The 15955-nt window shown below is 52.8% G+C and overlaps 1 protein-coding gene across 11 annotated transcripts in view; it reads left to right on the top strand.

The window, feature by feature from the left end:
- RPS6KA1 (ribosomal protein S6 kinase A1) overlaps positions 1 to 14345 on the top strand; it is a 37763-nt gene extending 23418 nt beyond the window's left edge. For 10 of the 11 annotated variants that reach the window (XM_042244506.1, XM_027965466.2, XM_060410645.1 and 7 more), the window contains 9 exons: positions 920 to 1050; positions 2490 to 2615; positions 3014 to 3103; positions 3512 to 3670; positions 10816 to 10977; positions 11209 to 11285; positions 11566 to 11683; positions 12901 to 13038; positions 13391 to 14345. In XM_042244506.1, coding sequence (XP_042100440.1) covers positions 920 to 1050; positions 2490 to 2615; positions 3014 to 3103; positions 3512 to 3670; positions 10816 to 10977; positions 11209 to 11285; positions 11566 to 11683; positions 12901 to 13038; positions 13391 to 13513 — 1124 coding nt within the window. In that variant the 3' untranslated portion in view covers positions 13514 to 14345. Of the gene's footprint in view, positions 1 to 919; positions 1051 to 2489; positions 2616 to 3013; positions 3104 to 3511; positions 3671 to 10815; positions 10978 to 11208; positions 11286 to 11565; positions 11684 to 12900; positions 13039 to 13390 lie in introns of those variants that run through there. The other variant, XR_006058884.1, reaches the window with a different exon arrangement.
- Positions 14346 to 15955: the final 1610 nt, after the last annotated feature.

The raw sequence follows: 15955 nt of genomic DNA, 5'->3' as shown, positions 1-15955 counted from the left end.
CTCAGTCCATGGGATTACAGATAGAAGCCAAGGAGGGGGCTTCTGAGAGGGAACTTGGTAAATCCTAGTGTTTTGGCCACATACTGGGGAGGAGTGTTCCGAAAGGCCTCCTAGAGAGACAGGTTTTACCAGAGGGGTGCTTTTCTCACTGTGGCTTGCACGTCTCTGATGTCAGGGAACTTGTCACTTCTCCGAGCAGCCTGTCCCATCTTTATTTATCTGACAAGTATGTACCAGGTACCTTAGTATGCCAGCCATGCGGGGATTGACGGTGAACAAGTCAGACCCAGGCCCTGCCTTCATATGGCTCAGGCTGTAGTGGGAGAGAGACAAAGTCAGCTCCGGGCAGCTCGGCAAGTGCAGCTTAACAGGGGCACCGGGCTGGAGGAGCAGCGTGAGGCCAGGTTTCTCAGAGGACAGTGTGTGAGCTGAGCCTCAGAGGATGGACAAGGAATGGCTGTCTAGTTATCAGGAACAGCACGTCCAGTGGCTTAGAGTCTCCTCTAAGGATCTGAGAAGCTGGGCGTGGCTGAGCTGTGGAGTGCGGGAAAGGAGGCTAAGATCACAAGCACCTCATTGCCTGGGCTAGCCCAAGGGCAGAGGAAAGGTACAGACAGGGCACAGACTTGTGACTGGAACCCTCCCTCTGGCTGCTGCAGAGAAGATGGACCTGAAAGGGCAGACCAGACACAAGGAGGCCTCCAGGAATGGATAAAGTACCTTGGCCTGGGCAGGTGGTGGATGTGAGGGTTTTTGCTGTTTCTTATATGACAGGACTGGACTTGTCTGAACACACACGGGCAGATGGGCCAAAGCCAGAGATGAGAGGTCCTGCCCAGGCTCCCATCCCGGCCAGCTTTTGGGCTACCTCGGGTCAAGGGTGCCTCCTCTTGTTCACACCCCCCTCCTGCCTCTGCAGACTCCCCAGGCATCCCCCCCAGTGCCGGTGCCCATCAGCTGTTCCGCGGCTTCAGTTTCGTGGCCACCGGCCTAATGGAGGACGACGGCAAGCCTCGGGCCACACAGGCACCCCTGCACGCGGTGGTACAGGTGAGGGGCGGGAGGAACTTCCACTTCTCAGCTGTGGTTTTCTTCCTGGAAGCCACAAGGTAGAACAGCTGAGAACACAAGCACTGAACTTGAACAGACTTGGGTTCAGACCCTGCTGCCACCGGGGAGCCCACTGCACCTCAACCTCCTTCAGCCTCAGTTTCCCCACTTGTAAAACAGGGAAAGCAGCGTGGTTATGAGTTTCTTTTCTTTTTTTTTTTTAAGTACTTTGAAACTTTATTTTAAAAATATTCTGAAATTTGAATTTTTCAAGAATCACCATCAGCTTTCCTTTCACACACATTTGGTCCTAATAAGCCCCCTGTGTCTGTGTGTTCAGTTGCCTAGTCCTGTCTGACTCTCTGAGACCCCGTGGACTGTAGCCTGCCAGGCTGCTCTGTCCATGGACTATTCCAGGCAAGAATACTGGAGTAGGTCGCCCTTCCCTTCTCCAGGTTGTGAGTTTCTTGACTCAGAGCCAGAATGTTGGAGGGCCGGAGCATACCCAGGTTGGTGGGTATGCACCCGACTGGTGCGGGGGGGGCACTCGGATCTCGTCCCACTGTCTCCCACTTGCCTACTGTCTGAACTCCATGGGAAATTTAGAGTTGAGAGGCAAGAATGGAGACTTTGGAGCTCACTGCCTGGGTCAGAGCTTCCAAGGTCAGGGATTGTGGAGGGGACACTTTCTGGTATCTGAGTTTCCTCATCTGTAAATGGGGGTAATGATAGAACCTTTCCTCGAGGGTTGTTTCAAGGATTATGTGAGTTCTATAGCACAAAGTTATGTGTAAAGTTAGGGTGACTGTGTGATTTATTATCTAACTGGGATATCTTGGTCCCAGACAAGTGTTAAACCAGACTGGATGTGAGGAGAACAGACGTGAAGCAGGGCCGTGTGCGGGCTGTGTGGTCACCTGATGAAAAGGGCTCAGAATAGTGCCTGTTACACACTCAGCATCACAGAAGCATGTGATACAGTTAATGTCTTAGACACAAGGTGGGCTGTGTCACCCAGAAAAGGGAAACAACCGGCCAACAGCCATAGGAAGTGGCAGGGCTGGGACCTGGCTCGGGCTCCCATGCCCCTCAGGCCTGCCTGGGTTCTCAGAGCCTCCAGCTCTTCCGTGTGTGTGTCCTGGCTCCTTACCTGCCTGCTCCAGCACCCGCTGACCACAAACTGCATCCAGGCGCCCGGAGCCAGCCAGCGTGCCCATCACAGAGTGCAGAAAACAGGCCCGGAGAGGGCCAGGTCTTCTGCCCCAGGCCTCCTGTTGTTCAGTCGCTAAGGGGTGTCCGGCTCTGTGACCCCAAGGACTGCAGCACACTGGGCTTCCTTCTTGCCCAGTGCCACCTCCAGGGGCCCAAGGCCTGGGGTTCTGGGAGATGACTGTCCATTCTAGAGCACGTAATCAGTCCCACCTCTTGGTCTCCTGCAGCAATTACATGGGAAGAACCTGGTTTTTAGCGATGGCTACGTGGTGAAAGAGACGATTGGTGTGGGCTCGTACTCAGAGTGCAAGCGCTGCGTCCACAAAGCCACCAACACGGAGTATGCTGTCAAGGTGAGCCTCGTGACCTCGTCCGGGCCAGGCCGCTCGGCTGGGGTGGAGGTGGTGGGTGATGTAGCCCTGGTCCTCTGGTTGGGGAGGGGTGGTGCTGGAAACTCTGTGGATGGGTGAAAGGTGTGCGGCTGAGACTCCACGCCCTGCAGCATGGGGCTCTGCGGCAGGTCGGGTGAAAGGTGTGCGGCTGAGACTCCACGCCCTGCAGCATGGGGCTCTGCGGCAGGTCAGGTGAAAGGTGTGCCGCTGAGACTACACGCCCTGCAGCATGGGGCTCTGCGGCAGGTCAGGTGAAAGTTGTCTGGCTGAGACTCCACGCCCTGCAGCATGGGACTCTGTGGCAGGTCGGGACTCTGGAGTTGATCCTCCAACACCGCCACGTGCACCCCTTTCCTCAGGTCATTGACAAGAGCAAGCGAGACCCCTCGGAAGAGATTGAAATTCTTCTGCGGTACGGGCAGCACCCCAACATCATCACTCTGAAAGATGTGAGTGGGAGTCCTTGAGGGTAGGGTGGGGACACAGGCCAGTGGGAGTCCTTGAGGGTGGGGTGGGGACACGGGCCCTCGATTCTCGGGCGGGTCTCAGGGTGGCCATTCCTTTGACTTCGGACCCTCCTCTGCTCACAGATGGGAGGTCCACTGAGGCGCCTCTAGTCTGGCTGCGCCAGGTGCCCTCCCTGGGTGACGCTGGCATTCTCTGAGAGCATTCTTGCCCTCAGGACAGAGCCAGCATCCTGTCCAGGGGCCCAGGTGAAAGCCCTGCCAAGGTGATGAGACCCAGAGCAGAACACAGGCCCCAGGCTCAGGTCTTGCCTCCCTGGCCTGGCGAGCTGGTGACCAAGGAGCCCAGGCCTGGCGTCGAGGGGAGGGGCCTGACGGCGAGGTCTCTGGCAGGTGTATGATGATGGCAAACACGTGTACCTGGTGACAGAGCTGATGCGGGGAGGGGAGCTGCTGGATAAGATCCTACGGCAGAAGTTCTTCTCGGAACGCGAGGCCAGCTTCGTCCTGCACACCATCAGCAAGACCGTGGAGTATCTGCACTCCCAGGGGGTAAGTCTTGAGTAGGGGGGCGCCGAGTGGGCCTGGGGCCAGGGGCGGCCTGGGGTCTTACCATTAGCAGAGTGCATGGACCATGACTGGCCCAGACAGTGGCAGTCTTCCACCAGCCAGACAGAGGGGAGACCCGAGATGGGTGAGTGGGCAAGTGGACAGAGGTAAGGAAGGAAAAGAGGGATGGATAAGGCCACACTGTGAAAAGGAATGTTTATTTAGGACCTAGGCAGGGATCATGCTGAGTTCCTTCTTACGTTATCTCAACTGATTTTCACAACCCTATTAGGTAGATGCTGTTCCTGGCCTCACTTTATAGTTAGGGAAGCCGAGGCTCAGAGATGTGAGCTCACTTGCCCAAGGTCACACAGCCTGGGAAGAAGGGAGCCAGAGTGTTTGACTGAGAAATTTGGGTGGGGAGCTACAGATGCAAAGTGGTTTTGAGTTACGAAGCAGCAAGATCACTGTGGGAGCTTCAAGGCTTCAGGGAGGAATCTGGCTGCGGGTTCAGCTGTCAGGACAAGAGGAAGTGGATGTAGGCGGAAATGCTGCTGGAAACACAGGCCAGTTTCTTTACAGTATTGTGGTGGTTTTCACTGTACATTGACATGAATCAGCCACAGGTGCACATCTGTCCCCCAATCCTGAGCCCCCCACCCACCTCCCTCCCCACCCCATCCCTCTGGGTTGTCTCAGAGCCCTGGCTTTGAGTGCCCTGCTTCATGCATCGAACTTGTACTGGTCATCTTTTTCACATGTGGTAATAGACATGTTTCAATGCTATTCTCTCAAATCACCCCACCCTTGCCTTCTCCCAGAGTCCAAAAGTCTGTTCTTTACATCTGTGTCTCTTTCACTGCCTTTCATATAGGATTGCCGTTACCATCTTTCTAAATTCCATATGTGTGCGTTAATATACTGTATTGGTGTTTCTCTTTCTGACTTACTTCACTCTGTATAATAGGCTCCAGATTCATCCACCTCATGAGAACTGACCCGAATGTCAAAAATGCCTTTCTGCAGTTTGTTTATTGGATTCACAATCTCTGCAAGGTTCATACCTTTCATTCACTTATCACACCCCTTAAGTCCCTTATAAAACTGAGATAAAATTTGCCTACAGTAGATCTTAAGTGTACAAGTTGATGAGTTTCGTTAAGTGTGTACATCCACGTCACCTCCATAGTAAAACCTCCCTTTCGGATGCCACTGACTTCTTGAAGAGAGCAGTTCTGTGGAATGTCCCACCTTATTTACTTATTTATTTGGCCACACTGCAGAACATATGGGATCTTAGTTCCCCAACCAGGGACTGAATCGTAACCCTACGTTGGCAGCACAAAGTCTTAACCCCTGGACCAGCAGGGAAGACCCGGTCCCTCATTCTGAATGTGTTTGCTTCCTTGTGGCATCATTTTAATTGTTTCCCTATTGCTTATATTTCCTGTAAACGGCAAGGTGCTCCAAAGTCTTAATTAGATTTCACTTCAACTTCTTTTTGGGATCAAGGAGTCAAAAAGCACTCCATGGGAGGTGCAGTGAACTTCGCACAGCATCGTGTCCGGGAGCCAGTGTCTCATTGCCCCCGTTAGTCATCAGGGGTTGGCTGAATGGGTCTGGGGATGGGTGAACGGGTGTCAGGCAGTGGGTGGGTGTGAGGTGTATCATGAGAGCCTCACCAACCTTTCATGCAGTGGTTTCAGCCTTTTGTGACATTTCCTTGAATCAATCATTTATTAGAATTTGCAAAAATAACAATGTGTAATTCTGTCTAACTTATTAGGAGGATTCTTTTGTGGAAAAGAACTTTACCTTATCACCAGAGGTCTAGTTTGGTTACTGCATGGCCGTGTTTGAAGCGGTTTTATGTTTTGAAATGACCAGTGCAAACAGACTGATATGGAAATACGTCAGGTCAGACGGTACATAGGGTGCCTTTTCCTGTTTTTTTCTCACATGAGTACTAGCTAGCATCACCCGAAGAAGGTTTAGAAGATAGAGCTGAAGTGGTGAGTTTCCAGCAGGCCACCTAAAGCTCAGAGCAGGGACTGCTGTGCCTCAGAGCTTATAGGATATTTGTTCCCTCAACGAGGGATTGAACCTGCACCCTCAGCTGTGAAGCTCAGAGTCCTAACCACTGGACCACCAGGAAGTTAGCCAGGGAAGGGCTTTTCTAGAGTGGGAGCTGCTTCCAAAAGTAGTGAGCCTCTCTATGAGGGATAGGTGAGCTCCAAGTACAGACATTCACTCTGTAGAGGTGTCATGGGAGAATATTATTTCTTGCCCAAAGGACATCTTTGGGATTTTGGAACCTATGGGCCCTAAAGTTTCTCCAGGCCAGAATACTGGAGTGGGTAGCCTTCTCCAGGAGATCTTCACAACCCAGGACTCAAACTCAGGTCTCCCTCATTGCAGGCAGATTCTTTACCAGCTGCCTCTAAAGTTTCTGGCCCTTTCCAAATATTAGGGGAAGATGATGAGGAAATTGGAAGCTCTCATGGAGGTTTTTGGAGGGAGATTCTCAAGCCGTTTACACTTTGGCAGCATCTGTGGTCCAGAAGCCGGAAATCTCATAACAGCTGAGGAATGAGAAGGGGGTGACCAGTTCTGGGCCCTCCTATTTGTTTTAATGTTATCTTCATATTGAAATATCACATTAACAGGTCATCATGTACAATTCAATAAGTCTTCAAAAAGTGAAGACACCCACGTAACCAGCACCCAGAGCAGACAGGGCTCTGCCTCTCAGCTTAGTTCCCTGACCAGGAATTGAATCCACACCCTCAGCAATGAAAACTGGGAGTTCTAACCACTGGACTACCAGGGAACTCCTCAGAGAAGGGCTTTCTAGAGTGGGAGCTGAAAGATTTCTAGTTCCCCCCAACCCCCTCGAGCCCCTTCCACTCTCCCTCCTCAAAGATAACCATGCTAAGCTGACGTCTAATTTGATATATATGTGCTCTTTTGTATCTGACTTCAGCCACTCAGCTCTCTCTCTGAGAGGCACCTGTGATGTTGTGTAGCTTCATTGCTCTGTGGTTTCTGCTGTGTGAACAGACCACAGTTTAATTATCCTTTCTGCTGTTAATGGACATGGATGGTTACTAGTTTAGTTATTTATTTTTTAAAGAAGGTATTCAAGAACGAAGGAGTTGATAGTGATGCTGGTCCCTTCGGCATATTGCTTCACAAAGCTGATAAAGTAAGACTTTGATGATATTCAGGATTCTGCGTCTCTTTTGGCTGCTCTGGGTCTTGGTTGCAGGATGCAGGATCTTTAGTTTTGGCTTGTGTGATCTGGTTCCCTGACAAGAGACGGAACTGCGTTCAGAGCCCCCTGCACTGGGAGCTTGGAGTCAGCCCCTGGACCACCAGGGACGTCTCTGTTACCAGGTTTTTTACTATGACAAGTAACGCTGCCGTGACATTCTTGCACTTGTCTCTCGTGAACACTTGTCCACTATAACCTGGGTGTCAATATGTAAAGTTGTTTTACATATTTATACTCTCCAGAAGTGTGTGAGAGTTCTGCTACTTGCCAACACTTGGCATTTTCCATCTTTTTAATTACAGCCACTCTAAGAGATGAGGAGTGGTATCCCATAGTGCTTTTAATTTACGTTTTCTGGATGACTGGTGAAGTTGAGCACCTCTTCGGCGGTTTATTGCCATTGGACAGCCTCTTTTATGGAAAGTCGGTTCAAGTCTTTCATCCATTAAGTGAAATTGGGTCGTCTGCTTTTTTTCATCTTATTTTGCAAGAGTTCTTTGTTTAATATGTGGAGCCCTTTCAAGTCTCTAGCTTCCTCAGGGCCCCAGGGTGCCGAGAACAGCCTGTCTGAGAACTCAATAGTGCTTCGCACTTTGACTTCTCTGTTTAACCGGACGACTTATGTAGACCTTCACCCTTTATCTGTGTGTGTGCGGCTGGTCACAGGTGCCCTAATGCACATCCTCCGATGATGCTGGCGAGGACAGAGCGCTTTCCACAGGCCAGACAGATTCTAAGTACTTTACACATGCGCTCACTTAACTGTTTCAACAAATCTATGAAGAAGGTATGAGTATTAGGTCACCCATTTTATAGGTGAGGAAACTGAGGCTCTGGGAGCTTAAGTAAAAGTCTCATAGCTAAACTGGCTTTAGAGTCTGTGCTTCTCCCTTGCATATGATTGGCTGCTGCTTTGGACAACATCTGTGGCCTCATTTTCCTGCCCTTCTTGTCCTCTAGTTTTTAAGGGCTTCTTAACAAGCACTCGCTGTATCTTGATATCCAGCATGAGGGTGGGGTTCACCCAGGAAGTGCTGGGCTTACTGTGGCAGCCGCTGTCATGTTCCAGGCCCTGCGCTACATACTCCTGGTACATAACTCGTATGCGCCTTCCTGTAACGCTGGGGGCTGGGCACTCTTATCAGCCCCGTTTTACAGGTGAGAAAACCAAAGGCTGGAGAGGTTGAGTGACATGTCATGATCACACAGCTGCTGCCGGCAGAGCCAGGATTCACACGCAGCCCGTCTGCCTCCTGACTGAAATCACAGCTCCTCTAGAGCCACAGCCTGTGACTCAGTGGCTGCGTTTGGCCTGCTCACCGCGGGTATTTTCTTGGTTTGGTAATTTGGCTGCTTTTGAAACCTGGGCCCGAGTTGCTGCGAAGTGATTGTCAGCTGGAGTGAGCAGCAGCTGCCTCTGGAGCCTGTTGGCCTGGCTCCACAGGGACCGTGCAGGGATCCTCATAAAGCCAACTAACTGGTGAGATTCAGCCGATCTAACGTGTAAGGTCTCCTCTGCTTTGGAGGTGTGATTCATTCATTCACGGCAGAGTTCACGTAGCGCTTGCTGTGTGCGAGTCCCTGTTCTGGCTCCTGGGGGTGAGCAGGCATTCCACAGGGAGATATGGCTGTTCACGGTTGAAGGACCCCTCTCTGACCTGAGCTCCAGGCACTGGAGGGATGTGGTGGGCAATGAGGCTAGAAAGGACAGCTCGGCTCTCCACACCAGGATGGGGACTTCAGGCTTTATCCCAAAGTAGTAGGGAGCCAATGAAGGTTTTTCACAGCTCTCAGGGAGGTACCATGAGCTCATGGGAGAAGGAAAGTGAAAATGAGTTTAGTCTGGGATTGTTGGGCTTGAGGGGCTAGGGGACATTCAGTGGTTGCCATCTGGTCAGCAGCTGTGCGATGCTGGACTCAGAAAAGTTCCGGGTTAGTGTCGGAGATCTGAGAGTTGTTAATAATTAGGTGAGTTAGTGACTCTGAATGGAACCATGCAGAGGGAGAGGGTGTGGATGAAAAGCAAGTGGGATGCGTCAGCCTCCTCCGGTTACACACGAGTACATGGGGCCAGGGGAGGGTCATGTGCTTAAGGCCTCGGCAGTGTCGTTTGTCCATTTCTTCAGCAGGCATTTATTGAATACCTACTGTGTGCTGGGAACTGTTCTTAATGCTGGGATGCAGCAGTGAGCCAAACACTCATGGAGCTTACATTCCAGTGGGTGGGTTCTGAAGACGATGAAGTGAATCTCCAACAGTGGTAAACGCTGTGGGTAAAGATAAGCAGGGTGAGGAGAGTAAGGAGTACTGGTCTGTGGTTGCTGTTTTATATGGAATGGACCAGGTGGCGTTTTATATTTCATATGGAATGGTCCAGGGAAGCCCTGATTGGTAAGGTGACAATTTGAGCTGAAACCTGAAAGAAATAAGAGAATGAGCCAGGCAGATGCCTAAGGGGAGAGTATTCCAGAAAAAGGGAATAGCAAGTGCAAAGGCCCTGGGGCAGGAGTGTGCTTAGCACTTTGAAGGAAGAGCAAAGAGGCTGGCGTGGCCAAAGCCAGCTGAGCAAGGAAAGGAGTGATAGAGTGCCAGCGATGTGGGCAAGCAGTAGGGGAGAGAGGAGGTGAGGCCACCAGGCCATCGTAAAGACTGTTCTTCCTAAGAGGGGAACCCTTGGAGGTGACATGATCTGACTTACATTTAACAGGATCACTCTGGCAGCTCTGTTTAGAACAGGCCATAGGAGATGAGACAGAAGCAGAGAGACCGGTTAGGAGGTTGTTGCCGTATTCCAGGGGAGGGATGATAATGGCTGGGATCTGCATGCTGCTAGTAGAGGGGCTGAGAAGTGCCTGGGCTCTGGACATTAAAAAAAAAAAACATTTATTTATTTGACTACCAGGTTTTAGTTGTGGCACTCCGAATCTTTAGCTGTGGCGTGTGAGATCTTGTTCCCTGACCAGGGATCAAACCTAGGCCCCCTGCATTGAGAGCACAAAGTCTTAACCACTGGACCACTATCCAGGGAAGTCCCCGGATATATTTTAATGGTAGACCCAGCTGTGTTTGGTGATGGATTGATAGAGTCATTCTTAATTCCTCTTTTTTTCTCATATTCCTCAAAGATTTTGACCCATGCAATGGGAAGAATGGAGTTGCCGTTAGGTCACATGTGTGGTCCCCCGCTTCCCAGGTGGTGCTAGTGGTAGAGAACCCGCCTGCCAATGCAGGAGACATAAGGAGACGTGGGTTTGTCTGATCCCTGAGTTGGGACGATCCCTTGGAGGACAGCGTGGCGCCCACTCCAGTATTCATGCCTAGAGAATCCAGTGGACAGAGGAGTCTGGTGGGCTATAGTCTGTGGGTTCCCGAGTCAGACACGACGGGAGCGACTTAGCATGCGTGCATGTACACACCTGTGTGGCACGCAGCTTTGAGGAGTTCCCTGTGGATGGTGAAGTTAGAGCTGACAAGTGGCTCAGTGGTAAAGAACCCGCCTGCCAGTGCAGGAGACACAAGAGTCTTGGGTTTGATCTCTGAGTCAGAAAGACCCCCCGGGGTAGGAAATGGCAACCCACTCCAGGATTCTTGCCTGGAAAATTCCACGGATAGAGGAACCTGACAGGCTACAGTCCATGGGGTTGCAAAGTTGGACGCAACTGAGCACGCGCACGCACACAGACATTGACCTAGAGGGTTCAGGTTGATAACACCAGCAGCAGCAAGGCCCCTTGGCAGCCCCTTCCCCCCTTTCAGATTCTGGGTCCTTCTGCCCCCTCTCTGGGCCCATCTTCTGACTCTCCCAGCCCTGGCAGTGGACCTGGGCCCCGGCAGCCTGCCCACCTGGAGGACTGACCCAGCCCCCTGCCCCCAGGTCGTGCACAGGGACCTCAAGCCCAGCAACATCCTGTATGTGGATGAGAGTGGGAATCCCGAGTGCCTGCGCATCTGTGACTTTGGCTTCGCCAAGCAGCTGCGGGCTGAAAACGGGCTCCTCATGACACCTTGCTACACCGCCAACTTCGTGGCACCTGAGGTGAGCGGCCCAGCCTCCTCAGCTGCGAGAGTGAGGGGGGGGCCTGGCACAAGGGCCTTGTGTCCCTTCCAGAGGCCCCACGCTGTCCAGGACTCCAGTCTGTGTGGTCTCAGTCCAAGTACCAAGGCAGGATCAGCCCATGCCTGGGACCCTTGTCCTGCGTTTTGGGGAGTAGCAGGCAGGCATGTGCCCCTCAGCCCGACCACCCTCCCCTGCCCGCCTTCCTGCCAGGTCCTGAAGCGCCAGGGCTATGATGAAGGCTGTGACATTTGGAGCCTGGGCATTCTGCTGTACACCATGCTGGCGGGGTGAGTGCCCCTCTGGCCTGCACCCTGTCTGCCCCCACCCTTCCTCCAGCCCTAGTGTACAGGCTGGGGTGTTGCTTGTCTGATGGGAGAGACTCATCCCTGCTTCAGGAAGAGCTGGAGACAGGGATGTGGTGCTGCCTTTGGGAGCTCCACCTTGGGGAGGAAGTGCCGCCTTTGGGGGCACCCACTCTGAAGGGGGAGATACAGTCCGCCCCCCGCCACCCCGGCCACCTCAGTGGAGGCCAGAGGCCATACCCACACCAGGTGGACTTTCCCCCAGATACACTCCATTTGCCAATGGACCCAGTGACACGCCAGAGGAAATCCTGACCCGGATCGGCAGTGGCAAGTTCACTCTCAGTGGGGGAAACTGGAACGCGGTTTCGGACACAGCCAAGGTGAGCCTGTAAGGCCTGGGCCCTGCTCACTCAGGGCTGGGGAGGCAGGGTCCCATCCCAGGACTTTTCAGCGTTTCACAGGCGGGGGGCTGGCAGCCTCATTTCTCCATGTGGAATATCCCACAAACCTCTGTTGCTGTACTTCTGCAAGTGGAAGATTCCCAGGCAGACTGCTCCCCCTCCCCCGCCCTCTATCTTGTGTATTGTTTGGGCAACTTGGTGATCATTCACTGGCCCTTCCTGTGTTCTGGGCCCTGAAGGGGGACAGAGGGCTGCATCGTCACGGCCCCTGCCTCTTGGGGACTTAGTGTGAGGGGACAGACAGGTTTGCACACAAGGGGACAGAGAAGCAGATCCTCCTGGTCAGAGGTATAGGCAGTGGAGACCCAGGCAGGGCTACGGGCCACCAGGCAGACAGGCCTTCTCAGAGGAAGGAACATTTGCGCTTTCAGTACTAAACAACAGGTCCCAGTGGTGGGAACCTCTGTGTCAGACGCTGGGTTGAGTCCTTAGTGAACAGTACCCCCTCACATTGACGTTATGCTGCTGCTGCTGCTAAGTCACTTCAGTCGTGTCCGACTCGGTGCGACCCCAGAGACGGCAGCACACCAGGCTCCCCTGTCCCTGGGATTCTCCAGGCAAGAACACTGGAGTGGGTTGCCATTTCCTTCTCCAATGCATGAAAGTGAAAAGTCAAAGTGAAGTCGCTCAGTCATGTCCACTCTTCGCGACCCCATGGACTGCAGCCTACCAGGCTCCTCCGCCCATGGGATTTTCCAGGCAAGAGTACTGGAGTGGGGTGCCATTGCCTTCTCCGATTGACCTTATGAGTTGGGTACTTTTGTCATCCTGTTTCTCAGAGGGGAAGCTGAAACTCAGAGGGTCAAAGTAACTTGCCCCAGATATCCAGTCCACGAGCAGCGGAGTGAGGTTTTGATCCTTCCCAGCCCCACCCTTTGGTTCTTCCCATCTTCCTGCCCGGCTTCTAGACAGTGAAAGAGGAAAGAAAGGGCCTTCCAGGAAGAAATCCCCAAAAAGGGCATGTGCCACTTGAGGAGGCCCTGGAGCAGCGTGGAGAATGGGTCGCAGGGGCTACTGCAAGGGTCCAGGCGGGAGATTGCAGGAAACAGCTGCCTTAGCCATTCCCCATCAGCCAGGCCCAGCACTCTGCTCCCCTGCTAGCCTCTCCCACCAACTCCTTGCCTGCTCGTCCCCAGGACCTGGTATCTAAGATGCTGCACGTGGACCCCCACCAGCGCCTCACAGCCAAGCAGGTCCTGCAGCACCCGTGGATCACCCAGAAAGACAAGCTTCCGCAGAGCCAGCTGTCACACCAGGACCTGCAGCTTGTGAAGGTACCGCCACCCTCGGCTGCCGGGCCGCAGGGGCCCAAGCCAGGGTTCCGTGGGCGAGGACTCAGGGGGCTAGAGCCAGGAGACGCCACGTACGTCTCTCCCCAGGGAGCCCCCGTCTGACATGCCGGGGTGTCGACAGTGCACTCGTGGCCCCCAGTCCTTTGGGGGCGAGCACAGCTCCGGCACTCTGAAGCCTCCAGTCTGAAGGAGGAGGCAGGACTCATGACCATGAAGAACCACCAAGGCAGGGTTAACGGGACCGGGTGGGCCGTAGAACCCTGGGAGGGGCTGGCGCTGCCCTGGAGCACATGTACCTCCCACCCTCGTGAACTGAGCCCCCCTTGTCTCCCAGGGAGCCATGGCAGCTACCTACTCAGCGCTCAACAGCTCCAAGCCCACCCCTCAGCTGAAGCCCATCGAGTCGTCTATCCTGGCCCAGCGGCGGGTGAGGAAGCTGCCATCCACCACCCTGTGAGGGGCCTGAGCATCCAGGCCGCAGGGCGGTGCTAGCTGGATGGAGGCAGCGTGCTCCCCAGAGGAAGCAGGCCCGAATCCCAGGGCCAGAGGGAGCGGAGCCCCGAGGGGCCCAAGAAGCAGCCAGCCCGGATCACCCCAGGGAGGGTGTGAGAAGTGCCTTCTCCTTCCCCAGGACGGACTCTTCTCGGCTCAGGCTCTGCTGGTTGAAATCAATTCACTGTACAAACTCTTTATCTATTTTTAAGGACAAAGTGGCATCAACCACCATGGATTTCTACAAGATCCATTTGCCTTTCTGGGAGCAGAAGGAGCCAGTGGAGCCCCAGGAGGGCGCTGAGTCACACAAGGACACTCTGTGGCTGAGACCCCTTAGAGCAGCTTTAGGATTCTCCCAGGGGGACCCCCACGATTGGCCGTCTGTAGCCATCTGCACCCACCTCCGAGGCAGTCTGGCGTCCCCTCCCAGAGCCTTTGGCTGTTTAGCAGAACTTGCTCTATCCCAGTTGGCTCCTTTTCTGTTCTGTTGTGCTGCAGCGGGGGAGGTCTGGAACCACTTTCTGCTAGAGGAGAGGACCAAGGCCCTGTGGCTCCCAGCTCCAGGCACCAGCATCCACCCCTGGGTCCCCTGCAGTCAGGTCGAGCAGTCCCTGAAGGAGCATCGAGAAAGCACTTTCCGGCTGACTTCTGTTGGAGTCCGCCACAGGACAGAGTTCGCAAGAGGCCTGTGGGGCGGGCCAAGACAGGCAGGAGCTTTTTTCATTTCTTCCTCAGCTGGTAACTCAGGGTTCATCTGTCCATGGCCTTTCTAATAAACTTGCAGTTGAATTGAAGCATGCTTACCTCTGCTTGTCATCCCTGGATTTGCCCACCCTCTGCTGTTGGGTGTTGAGGACTTCAGCCGTGACCAGTATTGGGCCTGGGCCAGTTGGCCCACTGCTTGGAGCTCAGTTGGGGAGCAGTGGGAGTCCCACTGGCTCTGCCCATTTCTGCCAGGGATTCCATCATGGTATTGATAATCAGTCAGTTCAGTTCAGTCGCTCAGTCATGTCTGACTCTTTGCAACTCCATGAATCGCAGCACACCAGGCCTCCCTGTCCATCACCAACTCCCGGAGTCCACCCAAACTCATGTCCATCGAGTCGGTGATGCCATCCAGCCATCTCATCCTCTGTCGTCCCCTTCTCCTCCTGCCCCCAATCCCTCCCAGCATCAGGGTCTTTTCCAATGAGTCAACTTTTTTCATGAGGTGGCCAAACTGTTGGGAGCTTCAGCTTCAGCATCAGTCCTTCCAATGAACACCCAGGACTGACCTCCTTTAGAATGGACTGGTTGGATCTCGTTGAAGTCCAAGGGATTCTCAAGGGTCTTCTCCAACACCACAGTTCAAAAGCATATTCAGCGCTTAGCTTTCTTCACATTCCAACTCTCACATCCATACATGACCACTGGAAAAACCATAGCCTTGTCTAGACGGACCTTTGTTGGCAAAGTAATCTCTGCTTTTGAATATGCTATCTAGGTTGGTCATAACTTTCCTTCCAAGGAGTAAACATCTTTTCATTTCACGGCTGCAGTCACCATCTGCAGTGATTTTGGAGCCCCCCAAAATAAAGTCTGACACTGTTTCCACTGTTTCCCATCTATTTCCCATGAAGTGATGGGACCAGATATCATGATCTTAGTTTTCTGAATGTTGAGCTTTAAGCCAACTTTTTCATTCTCCTCTTTCACTTTCATCAAGAGACTCTTTAATTCCTCTTCACTTTCTGCCAAAAGAGTGGTGTTATCTGCATATCTGAGGTTATTGATATTTCTCCCGGCAATCTTGATTCCAGCTTGTGTTTCTTCCAGCCCAGCGTTTCTCATGATGTACTCTGCATAGAAGTTAAATAAGCAGGGTGACAATAGACAGCCTTGACGTACTCCTTTTCCTATTTGGAGCCAGTCTGTTGTTCCATGTCCAGTTCTAACTGTTGCTTCCTGACCTGCATATAGGTTTCTCAAGAGGCAGGTCAGATGGTCTGGTATTCCCATCTCTTGAAGAATTTTCCACAGTTTATTGTGATCCACACAGTCAAAGGCTTTGGCATAATCAATGAAGCAGAAATAGATGTTTTTCTGGAACTCTTGCTTTTCGATGATCCAGTGGATGTTGGCAATTTGATCTCTGGATCCTCTGTCTTTTCTAAAACCAGCTTGAACATATGGAAGTTCACGGTTCATGGATTGCTGAAGCCTGGCTTGGAGAATTTTGAGCATTACTTCACTAGCCTGTGAGATGAGTGCAATTGTGCGGTAGTTTGAGCATTCTTTGGCATTGCCTTTCTTTGGGATTGGAATGAAAACTGACCTTTTCCAGTCCTGTGGCCACTGCTGAGCTTTGTAATGGGATTATTAGCCACTTGTGACCAAGTGCCAGGCACTGTGCCTGAGCCTTACA

Source organism: Ovis aries, chromosome 2 (assembly GCF_016772045.2).
Source record: "Ovis aries strain OAR_USU_Benz2616 breed Rambouillet chromosome 2, ARS-UI_Ramb_v3.0, whole genome shotgun sequence".
Lineage (NCBI taxonomy): Eukaryota > Metazoa > Chordata > Mammalia > Artiodactyla > Bovidae > Ovis > Ovis aries.
The sequence above is the reverse complement of the archived record's forward strand: the minus strand, read 5'-3'. Positions and strand labels throughout refer to the sequence as shown.